Raw genomic sequence first — 12,663 nt, forward strand, 5'->3', positions numbered from 1 at the left:
AATTTCGGTATTAGAAAGTGCTTTTAGAATTGTCCTTCAAGACTATTTCCAAACTATATATGGGACCTAAAAAGACAAAAAGATAATTTGTCTTTTTGACATAAACGGTTATTAATGAAACAAAATGAAAAATAGGGAACAAAATGTGTATTGATGTATAGAATAACAGGATATGCATAGTTCATTTGATAATATTCAGAAACGGTTTGAAACACTCACAAGGTTTTATCTCAACTCAATAAAACGTGTTTTGATATATACAAAACACGTTAAAACATTTTATGCTATACAACATAGCTTAATATTCAAAATCTGTTAGTAACGAAAAAAGTCGAAAAATATCTTAACAAACAATGTGCGTGTTTGTATTATACAAAACGCGTTATGTGTAATAAATATGTTATTATTTGGAATCTGTTAATACCTAGTAAATCTGAAATAATATCTTAACAAAGATATTTGGGGTAAGATGGTGAAGAGGTTATGAACATAACGACAACAACGTTATTTATTTAATAAAAGATTTTAAATTGAAAAAGTTATTTATTTCATGAAAGATTTTAAATTGAAAAAGTTAAGGTTTATGTTAGAAGATGATGAAAGTTGATAATGATAATAGAGAGAGGAAGTATGATGACTAGTATAATGAAAATGGATAATAAACAGGGCAAAATGATTCTAAGAACAGTAATCGGGGATTCGGTTTAGTGGAGTTATATCAGAGAGGGGTTTTAGTTTTGGAGAGAGAGTAAGAGGGCTCGCTCATCGAAGATAAGAATGTAGAGAGAAAATCAGAGAAAAAAAAAAGAAAGAATTTTTGGGATTGATTTTCAAAAGTGAGATTTATCTTAAAAATAAGATTATAAAGGGTATTATGATAAAATAGAAATCATAAAGATTTGTGGTTTCTATCGAGATGGAAACATTTGGGCTAGATTTCTTTTATAATTATAATTTTGGCTTAAAACCCTATGTTAATATTAATGGTGGACTAAATATGGATTTAGGTGTTGTTTTTTTTTTACTATAAGCTCAAAAATTATTAATATTATCTATTTAGTAATTAGAGACAATTAATTTGCAATTAAAAATTATAATAATTTAGGATAGAGTTTGTGGCCAACGAATTACCAAAAGTTACGTAACCTATATAGGTCATCAAACATCTAGTTAATAAGTAAACTTCTTCTTATTTAATACAGAACTAGATTCAGATAATCAAGATTATTGTCTTGATAAATGCAACTACTAATTTCTAGATAATCTAGAGTACTACAAGATTCGGTATAAGATGTTTAGTTTTGGCCAAATTCCCGTTTAATATTTACAAAATTTTGTAGTTCGATAAATGAATCCTATATCTTAAAATCTTCAAAACAAATAAAATTTGTAATATCAGACCGCAACTCATTCATGACTGTCACAAATAATATTAAACCACACGGCACGAAAATAATCTAATTAAACTAAAAGTAATTTAGACCACTCAACTAATTAAACTTATAAATCATTCTAATTCTGGGTCCACGGATAAAGTGATGTCACCGTAAGCTTCCTCTTGTTTCACGTCGATCATATTGTGATTCTTCAAAACCTACAATACAACACAACTCTTAGGAAAAAAAAAAGTTGTAGTACAAAAAAAATGACACATTTTCTCTCGGAGTATATGCCAAAAATATGCATTTCAAAGAAACTTCAGAAGAATACACGTAGATAGAAAACCTACTAGTGTTTCATAGAACATACGAGCGCTCTGCTCTCTGGTTTTCCCTTGTAGAATCTCGTTCAGCGAAAGATTACCCATCTGACGATCTAAGGTTGTGCTCTGCCGAACCTTATCCCTCAAATATTGAGCAAAATCCCTATATTGTAAATTATGAGTAATATTCATATTTCGATTAATACTAAAAACTGTAGTTAAAACCCGGGATCTTTTAAGATGTAAATTTGAATTACCTAGTCTTAGCAGTAAAATCGTTGACTTGTTCAATTTCTTCTTCGTAATCATGCTCATCCCCTACCAGTATCACAAGTATATATCAATCAAACTTCTATATTTACACAGACACACACACACACATATATATAATCTGAGTTTAGTTGGAGCAATAAGCATTTCATTTTTCGCTTACCCGTTGGTACGATATCAGCATCTAGAAAAGATAAGTCCTGGAAGTTGAAAAGGTTTAGGATCATAAACTAGTTGAACTAAGAAAAGATAATGAAATGTTAACTAATTAACTTTCATATATATATATATATATATATATATATATATAATGAAATGTTAACTAATTAACTTTCATATATATAACTCACCAGCTGGCTATCAGTAGCCGAAGGTTCGCCTAAAGATGTCGTTTGATGCACAGAAAGATCTTCGTCAACTGAGACATTCTGATCCTCACTGATTATATCGTTCTCAGACGGGACGTTTTCAAATCGAAGACCCTCCTCTTCGACTATATTGTTCTCCGAAATTGGGGTTGAATTAGTTGGGTTAGTAGGCTCTTGAGGAATGTGTTCTCTAAATGAAATAGTAGAAGCTCTAGCCACAACATAATCTTTGTTGAATATATTTTGAAGATCCGCGGATAGACCTGGAAACGAATATCATTTTTCATTTCAAGTCAACACTCCATTCGTTTTTACTAAAAATTCACCGAACAACTTTTTCATACGATAAACTGTTATTTTTCTGGAAAATGTTACTTGGCCCGACCATGACCTGAAAAGGCCAAACTTCAATTTGAGCACTGATATGAAAATTGAACTTCTGGTTTTTCGGGCCCTTAGTTGGGCCAAGTAGCATTACAGTATTTTTTTTTCCAGAAAGTAAGTTTTCATAAAAAAATAAAAAAAAATATCAATCCCAATACTCTAAAGACATTTAAGTATTTTATGAAGGACAAACAAACCATGGAGCAATGAGGATCCGCTTGTCATGTTGGACTTTCTTGTTCTGTTACCAACAGAACGAACTCCTACATCTGAAATACGGAGTGTTCTCCTCTTGCACATCTGATTGCTAGAGACATTGGGACGTTTCTTCTCTTTTGAACTGCAAAAGAACACGTAAAGCTAAATAGTTTTTAAAGAATTCCTAAAAATGCATTACGAAATTAATTTACCTTCTAACTCGTGGCGTTGGTTGATACTCTGACACAGGTGTTTCGTTCCCTACATCAGGTTCTCCTCCAGAAGCTAACACATATGGATGTGATAGAGGTGTGGATGTGGGACTAACACCAATATCAGGTTCTCCTCCAAAAGCTAATGTGTTTCCAATAGATGGTTCATCCTCATCGTCATCGCCAATTTCAAATAGTCGATTATTTGTGCTAGTGCTTCTAGTAATACTTAACGAGAAATTAATCCCAACTTCGAACTGCATATGGTTATTAGTATCACGCATTACTTCAATTTCACTAAGTTGTTCTGCGTGAGGTCTTGACTCATGGTCCGAAACGTAATTGTCGTTGTTTTCTAGCTCCATAAGGATACTATTAGGAAAAAAAATATGTTATTACATGTTCACTCAAGTTTTTTCTTATCGAAAATAAGTTATATTAATAAAACATTTGAATACAAAAAAAAATCATACTCGTCTTCTTCCATGGGAGCAAATACATCCATCCCCATACCCTGACCGTCGAAATAATTTATGTCATTTAATAATTTACTATATCAAAGAATTAAAAGAGAAAAAATCGAAAAAATAAAAAATATATTACCATATTATTGAAGAAAGAAACAAATGGGTCTTGTGGAGTTTGATAGTCTGTAGAAGGATCAAGTTGAAAACCATTTTACTTTTAAACAAATTAAAGTGAAGAAATGGTAGGAATGACAAAATTAAGAACATGATAGTTGATACCTGGCAATGTGATTCTTTCATTAGGCACCACATGCTCAAGATTTGTTCTGCGAACCAAAATATATTTGAGTTGTTTCAACTTTTTGTATAGAAGTGTACACACTATTCACGCATGAAAGCATTGTGTAACGAACAACTAATGCTCGTACATAAATGAAAAAGAATATATTGATTACCCGAAAGATAAGTTGTCACTAATGCTCTGAGTGTCGAGTTCAAATGTGTCTGGAATGATGAGTCTCCCAGCTAATGAGGCAGAGGTTGTTACTTTTCGGAAGGAAGCAAGTAACGCTTTGAGGGACTCCGAAAAGTCATTACAATCAAGGAAAAGTTGGTCAGTTTTGTTTGAGTATATGCGAACAATACCCAACAAAAGCGACGATGATACTTGAAGTGCCATAGGCTCGTTGTTAATGGCACGCACAATGGAATCTGAAATGAACCGGAGAAGTTTAAGTTAGTAGGAAAGTGAACATCCTAATGGGGGTAATATAAAATAACATTTTTCAAAAGAATGACTTATTTCACAATCTGGGTTACATAAATTAACCTTTGATCAGCAACTGAATCAGATATTTGTAGTTGAATCACATCTTTCTAAAAAAATGACAATTTGAAGAAAACTAACGAGAAGAAATATCATAAAACTTTTAGGCCTTCGAGGACACTTCGACAAAAAATTAAATAACAACCATGGATTCTTCATCAAAAAAAAAACCATGGATTTGATAAGTTCAACTTTTGAATAATTTCAAATAGAGGGAAAAAATGACGAACCAATAACTTTGGATATATCAGTGTGAGCAACATCTGATCTAGTCAGTTTTCTAATGGTTGCTTGCCACACTACACGTAGAGGTCCATTTCGAGCTATCAATGTGTTACGGTTAGGCGTCTCCATTGCTTCTTGTTAGAGTATAAAGATCGAGATGAATCAAGATCCGTAGATATCCGTATCAACCGTCCAAGATATATGAAGATATTATTTATACTTATCCTAGATAGAGTCCTAATTCTATTAGGGTGATGGACTTCTATAAATAGAAGACACAAACTAATATAAAAGACACAATAGTTTACGTGGTTCGGTCGGATGATCACGACCTACATCCACGGAGAAAGCCATGAATGGCTATATTCTATTATCTCCACAATTGTGGGATTGATTGGTTACAGACTAAGACTCAATGCAACTCAACTCAATATAAAATACATAGAGGTCACTTCTATTTATAGAGTGATTTGGGTATCTTGTTTCTCTAGGACTCTATCTAGGATAAGTATAAATAATATCTTCATATATCTTGGACGGTTGATACGGATATCTACGGATCTTGATTCATCTCGATCTTTATACTCTAACACTTCTTTTCGAAAGGTTGATCTACAACTTGAGAGATAGAAGAATATATATTTTGATTGACATATGAAACAAGCATGTATATTTATATAGTTTAAAACTTAAAATTATGACAGGATCTCTAATATTTGGCTTTTGTGAGTGAAAAGATATTGTATTCAATTATGTTGTCAAAATATAAATGTAACTTCACAATTTAGTTCTACGTTCGACGAGTACAGATTCAACTCTTTACATATAATCTTGTTCTAGTATTTCTCTTTCAAAAGTAAAAAAGAATTAATGTTTTGATATATGTTTTTCTGTCACATGTTAGTAAAACTCTTCAATTTTTTATTATCGATAATTTCCAATGTAATTTTGTCACGATTACTCTATATTATGTATTTTGATTGTCATATGAAACAAACATGTATAATTATGTAGTTTAAGATTTAAAATTATTACATGATCTCTAATATTTGGCTTTTGTGAGTGAAAAGATATTTTATTCGATTATGTGTCAAAATATAAATGTAACCTCACAATTTATTTCCACCTTGGACAAGTACAGATTTAACTCTCCTTACAGATAATCTTGTTCTAGTATTTCCAATATAATTTTGTCATGATCTCTAATATTTGGCTTTTGTGAGTGAAAAGATATTGTATTCAATTATGTGTCAAAAATATAAATGTAACCCCACAATTTATTTCCACCTTCCACGAGTACAAATTTAACTCTCTTTACAGAAAATCTTGTTCTTAGTATTTATCTTTCAAAAGTAAAATAAAAAATAAAAAATAATGTTTTTATATATGTTTTTGTGCCGCATGTTAGTAAAACTCTTCAACTTTTTGTTATCTTTCCAATATAAATTTTGTCATGATTACTCTATTTCAACAAAATCTCCACATCTTCTACTTCCAAAATAGTTATTACTTCTCATCTACTAATTGAACCCTTAGTAAATTCTTTTCTTTTCTTTTTTATGAAAATTGATTCTTAGCAATTAGACCTACTTGGTTACTATTGTTCGTGACAAAATTCTAATAACCAAATTCATGTATTATATATAGGCCGCGGCTTTGGGGAATAAAGAAAAATCTCCTAGGAATAAATTCTAAGAACAAGATTTTCCTATTACTTTTCGAGAAATTAAACGAAACTAAATGGAACTATAAACCATAATATACTACATACCTACTAATCTGGCTCTGATACCACTCTTAGCCAGGATCATGGAAGAAAGAGATAAAGATGAAGATGAAGTAATAGTAAATAAGCTTGCATCTTCCTACAAAAAGAAAATGGCTTATAATATTCCTGCAAAGCCCTATTATCATAGGCCTACACCTGTAGACCTTCAATTAGAACAACATGATGAATTCATGACTGTTCAATTTGATGGAAAATCCATTAATGAATGGAATATAGATGGCATGTCAGAATACCAAATACAAACGGTATTGCACTACATGACTATGTATGCAACTGCTTGTAAAGCACATGGTAATTCTAATCAAAATATTGCCAAAGCCTTAAGTCAAGGATTTACTGGTCAATTGAAAGGATGGTGGGATTTCTACCTTCCTGAAGAAGCCAAAATACATATTTCACAGGCTGTTAAAACAGAAGTTAGAGACAATCAGCCTGTACAAGTTACAGATTGTGTCAATACACTTCTGTATACAATAGCAAAACATTTTATTGGCACTACATCGTTGATTATTGATAGATCTCAAGAGCAACTGATGAATTTAAAATGTCAGAACTTATCTCAGTTCAAATGGTATAAAGACGTATTCTTTTCAAAAGTCTTCACCAGACATGATAGTCAAAATGATTTTTGGAAAGAGAAGTTCTTATCAGGACTACCCCATTTCTTTGCGGAAAAAATACGCAATCGTATTAAGCAAAGACACAATGGAATTATTCCTTATTCCGAATACACTTATGGGGATTTAGCCTCAGAAGTGGTTGCTGAAGGCATTAATTTATGCAATGAAATAAAATTGCATAGACAAATCCAAAAGGAGAAAATCCTTGGCAAAAGAATTATAGGGGACTTTTGTGAGCAAATTGGCTTACCACCTATTGGAACCTCTATCGAAAATAGAGGGAAAAGGACCAATAAGGTCTATGCCAAGCAGAAGTATTTTCCCAAACAGAAAAAGAAAAAAAATTTTAGAGGAAAGAAAAGGAAGTCTGAACCTGAGAATAATTCTCGGCAAAAGACTATCCCTGTCTGCTGGAAATGCCAGAAACCTGGCCACTACGCTAATAAGTGTAGAATGAAAAAGAAAATCAATAGCCTGAATATTGATGAAGGCCTTAAGAGGTCACTTGAAAAATTACTTCTTAATGAAGAAGGAAAAAATTTTAAAGTAGCCGCTATTGCAGAAGACAATCCTGAGGAAGAATCATCTTCAGAGGGATCTGTTGATCAAATAGAAGAATCTGAGGATGACTCTTGCGAAGGAAATTGTGATTACTACAAAGCCTTATGTCAGGCAAATGGTCTATTTCCTTTAACAAAAGAGGATAATTTCATCCTTGACCTTATTGATCAACTTTCTGATCCCATTGTTAAAAGACAAATGCTTCAAAAGTATTTGGAAGATTACAATGGAAAGAAAGGTGACAAAAGGTTAAAATTTGAAGAGCCAGAGACTTATAGTCTAAAAGAAATTTTACAAAGAGCTAAGGCTTCAATTTCAAAAGAAGAAACTCCTGGAGAATCTTCTTGCATTAATGAATTACTGCATGAAGTCAAGGTTCTCAAAAGAGAAATTAATACTCTTAAATCTAGAGTAACTTCTCTTGAAATTAAAAAAGATAAATCTATTCTTTCTGAGTCTGATCATGAGTCAGATGAAGAAGAATGGAATTCCTTAAAGGAAAAATTAGATACTTTAACATCTGTTAAAGATAAATCTTCAAAAGACGAAGGATCTTTGAAGGATGAATCTTTAACATATGTTAATATGTTAGACAGGGTTATTACCCATAAATGGCATATTAAAATTAAAATCATTGTTCATAAAGAATATACTCTCTCTGCAATTGCCATGGTAGACTCTGGAGCAGATTTAAACTGTATCAATGAAGGATTGATACCCTCCAGATATTTTTCAAAAACTACTGAAATTTTAAATGCTGCAGATGGTAGAAAAATGCTTGTAAATTACAAGCTACAAAATACTGCAGTTTGCAATAATGGAATTTGTTTAGAAATGCCATTTATAATGGTAAAGAATCTTTCTCATGATGTTATTTTGGGAAATCCTTTTCTTCACATGTTATATCCCATTAAAAGCATTAATGAGAAGGGTATAACAAGTTCCATTAATTCTCAAGAAATTACATTTAATTTCGTTACTAAACCTCGTTATCACGAGATTGATTTGTTACAAAAGAAAATTCTAAGAAAAGAAAATTTTCTTAACTCCTTATCCCAGGAGATCAGTTACATGAAAATTACTGAAAAAATCAAACATCCTTTAATTCAAAAGAAAATAAATGATCTTCATGATCTTATTGTCAAAACAATATGTTCTGATATCCCCAATGCCTTCTGGGAAAGAAAGAAACATATTGTTAGTCTGCCTTATGAGCCAGACTTCAATGAAAGGCAAATTCCCACTAAGGCTAGACCTATTGCTATGGGACCTCGCCATTTGGAAATTTGCAAAAAAGAGATTGATGAGTTATTACTCAAAGGTTTAATTAGAAAATCATACAGCCCTTGGAGTTGTCCTGCATTTTATGTTGAAAATGCTGCTGAACTTGAAAGAGGTGTTCCTAGGCTTGTAATTAATTACAAACCTTTGAACAAAGCTCTTAGATGGATAAGGTATCCAATCCCTAATAAAAGGGACTTATTAAATCGGCTGTTTTCAGCCAAAGTTATGTCCAAATTTGACATGAAATCTGGGTTTTGGCAAATTCAGATCAATGAAAAAGATAGATACAAAACTGCATTCACAGTTCCATTTGGCCACTATGAGTGGAACGTGATGCCTTTTGGGCTTAAGAATGCCCCCTCAGAATTTCAAAATATAATGAATGACATTTTCAGTCCTTATACGTCATTCTGTATTGTTTATATCGATGATGTTTTAGTGTTTTCTGAGAATATAGATAAACATCTTCAAGCATTTATTAATGCTGTCAAACATGCTGGTTTAGTTGTGTCAGCCAAGAAAATCAAATTATTTCAAACAGAAATAAGATTTCTTGGCCATACCATCAAAGAAGGGACTATTTTCCCTATTGATAGAGCTATTACTTTTGCGGATAAATTTCCAGATGAAATCAAAGAAAAAACTCAATTGCAAAGGTTTTTAGGAAGTCTTAATTATATTTCTGACTTCTATAAAAACTTAGCAATTGATGCTAAGCCTTTATTTGACAGGCTTAAGAAAAATCCTCCTGATTGGACTAATGTTCATACAGAAGCAGTCCAAAAGATAAAATTAAAGATTAAGGAAATCCCTTGTCTTGCCATTGCTAATCCAGAAGCTTTTAAAATTGTTGAAACTGATGCTTCTGAATTAGGCTATGGTGGAATCCTTAAACAAAGGATTAATAACAAAGAAACCCTAGTAAGATTTACTTCTGGGATATGGCAAGGGCCAAGGAAAAATTATTCCACAATTAAAAAAGAAATCCTTTCTATAGTTCTGTGTATACAGAAATTCGAAAGTGATTTATTAAACCAAAAATTTTTGGTCAGGGTTGATTGTAAATCAGCCAAAGATGTTTTAGAAAAAGATGTTAAAAATATAGCATCAAAACAAATTTTTGCCAGATGGCAAGGCATATTGTCTGTGTTTGATTTTGACATTGAATTTATCAAAGGAAGTAGTAATTCACTACCTGATTTCTTGACTCGAGAATTTTTGCAGGGTCATGAGCAAGAAGTCTGATAATGGAAAAGGGAAAGCTAAATTGGCAGTTTCTCCCTCAAGCGCGAGTTTTCAGTCTTATAAGACTATGATTAGTAAAACAACGTAACAGCTTAAAGCTGAAGCCTTAAAGGCGACTCCTAAGGAGTTAAAATTAAGAGAAGATGCTTATTTAGCAGCAATTCAGTCTAATCAGACTAATGAATATATCTATCCATATATTCCTTACACTACTATATGGATAGCTCCTATTGAGCTAAAATACGCTCATCTTTCTCCAGTTGAAGCTTCATCCTTTTACCTTAGGGAATCAGCAGACCCATTCCTTTATCCTAAGGAATACAATTTTTACTGCGCAATCCTGCAAGTAACTCAATCAGTGGAATTTGATTCTGTCATAAGGTCAGGCGCAGAATGGGCTTATTCTAAAGCCTTTATTAAGAAAGTTGTTACCCCTGAAATTTGGCAGGGTGATTTATTCAAATATCATGAAATACCCAGAGCTGGAAGAAGAGAATTGGATAAATATTGGTTTAACTACTTCGACTACATTAAAGCCTGGGAAGGAGCCTTCTGTTATGAGAATAGACTAAAGAAACACAGTTGGTTCCTCCAATTTCGTGATTTCAACACCACTAATCTTCCACAGTGGTTCATCAAATGGTTTTACACTTGGGGATCACACCCTATAATTTTCCCTGACAAAGTTAGAAATATATTTGATGATTTTATTAAATCTAACCCATCATTAAAAAATCCCGAGCTTATCTTTGCAGCTTATTATCAGGTTCCATGGATAGCTAGATGGGACGTTGTTATTGCAAATTGTCCTATTAAAAAATTTGAGATAACAGTCTCTCATATCCCTTATTTGGGAAGAAGAATTCTTATTAAATGGTGGGATAAATTTGAATTCTTTAAGGATTCGATATTTTCTGAAAAAGGAATTATTTCATTTGAACCAGCACCTCCACCAAAAGCTCCTAAAAAGGATGTCTCAGATCTTCTTAAGGAATTGCTCGCTTCATCCTCAAAGTCAGACCTAAAGAAGCAGTTAAGAGAAATTTTAAACAACTCATCTGATGAAGATGATGACACTGAAGATGATGACTCTATGCAAGATTCCCAGGACCCATTTGCATAAAAGTCTAAAACTCAATTATGATCGCTTTTATTAAAGTCAAGCATTTTGTAAAAGGAAGGATATTATTATATCCACCACAATTGTTGTCGGTCATTTTACTTTTCTTTTTGGTGTCGGCATAAAATGCCAATTTTCTTTTGTAAAGGAGCATGCACTAGCAGTACTAATAACCTGACGATGGGGCCCAATGAGCACCCGGGGTTACTTTTACCTGCTACTCAAGTTCCTGGTAACCGGTTTATAGGTCATCCGGTTACAAGTTAGTATCTATATAAAGAGAGAAGAGAGTGCAGTGGGATTATCATCTTGTAACATAAGAATAATAACTTTGAATAATATTCTCCTTCTTCCATCATCACCCTTTCTTCCACTAACCTTGAGAATTCCATTCTAGTTCCTATTACTTCATCTTCATCTTTATCTCTTTCTTCCATGATCCTGGCTAAGAGAGGTCTACAGGTGTAGGCCTATGATAATAGGGCTTTGCAGGAATATTATAAGCCATTTTCTTTTTGTAGGAAGATGCAAGCTTATTTACTTGAAATTTATTTTCATTATTTTTTTGTTCTGATAAGAACATATTCTCCAGAAGATTGATCTTATCTTCTGTTTTTGAAGAATTTTCTGCTTCATCATAAGAAGCGTCAGAATTATAATCTGACTCATGTGTCTCTAGAGGAGCACATTCATTGTCTTTAATTCCAAGATTTTTTAATCTTTTTATAATCTCATCAACCATTTCAGAATTCTGAGGATCCATTTTGAAATCAAAGTTTTCAGAACTCATGGGTTTGAATAAAACCTTTTCTTCAAAAGTAGTTTCTGAAATTTTAGAAACATTTGAAGCCTTTTCTTGTTTTTCAAAATCAATATTTTTCTCAATTCTATTTAATTGATCTCCCATTGTTCTGAGAGTTAAATTTGTAAAATTGTTTTGTTCAACAAGGTATATCCTAGCTTGCATTGTTTCACTTCACCAATCCATCACTTCACAAGGTATATCCTTGCTTTCCCATACCACACATTCCTAGCTTGCATTGTTTCACTTCACCAACATCACTATGGGCATGGCATTTCAATTCTATACAAAAATGCGAAAGAAATTTTAAAAGAAACTTAGATCCAAATACAACTCAGAGAATAAAATTTATTCAAAGTAAAATAAATTGGACATAATCAAATTCAGATAAATTTACCATCATTTTCGAACCATTTGTCCTCCTCTTTGTGTATCTCAAACGCCATATCTAGCATTTCAAAAATAAATTTTCTTAAGATGGTAGAGAAAGTGTCTATAGTGTATCTTTTTATATAGAGCTAAAGCCCTAGCTATTTCTCCAAACTGCGGCGATGAGTCCCTAGTTTTGAAAAACCATGGTTTTCAAGAAA

At 32.4% G+C, this 12,663-nt stretch overlaps 1 protein-coding gene across 1 annotated transcript; it reads right to left on the minus strand.

Moving 5' to 3' along the window:
• Positions 1–1,299: 1,299 nt before the first annotated feature.
• LOC147560023 (uncharacterized) lies at positions 1,300–12,554 on the minus strand. Its single transcript, XM_086657950.1, has 13 exons — positions 12,471–12,554; positions 12,247–12,355; positions 4,057–4,357; positions 3,881–3,927; positions 3,738–3,784; positions 3,608–3,648; positions 3,135–3,506; positions 2,922–3,064; positions 2,323–2,603; positions 2,136–2,172; positions 1,960–2,020; positions 1,730–1,865; positions 1,300–1,594 (listed from the first exon to the last, which is right to left on the minus strand). Exons 3-13 carry the CDS (start codon positions 4,278–4,280, stop codon positions 1,508–1,510), a joined length of 1,476 nt encoding a protein of 491 aa, XP_086514076.1. The 5' UTR covers positions 4,281–4,357; positions 12,247–12,355; positions 12,471–12,554; the 3' UTR covers positions 1,300–1,507.
• Between the last annotated feature and the right edge of the window lie 109 nt (positions 12,555–12,663).

The sequence above is a fragment of the Eschscholzia californica genome, unplaced genomic scaffold, assembly GCF_041429995.1.
Source record: "Eschscholzia californica isolate CP2 unplaced genomic scaffold, dmEscCali1.0.p SCAF_2, whole genome shotgun sequence".
Lineage (NCBI taxonomy): Eukaryota > Viridiplantae > Streptophyta > Magnoliopsida > Ranunculales > Papaveraceae > Eschscholzia > Eschscholzia californica.

Bases quoted from the DNA above. Each gene is read 5' to 3' on its own strand.
- LOC147560023 (XM_086657950.1), bottom strand. From the start codon at position 4,280: ATGGCACTTCAAGTATCATCGTCGCTTTTGTTGGGTATTGTTCGCATA. The intron at 3,065-3,134 runs GTAAATTAATTT...GTTCTTTTGCAG, and splicing joins CCAACGCCACGAGTTAGAAG to TTCAAAAGAGAAGAAACGTC. The intron at 2,173-2,322 runs GTGAGTTATATA...TTCAACTTCCAG, and splicing joins CGGCTACTGATAGCCAGCTG to GACTTATCTTTTCTAGATGC.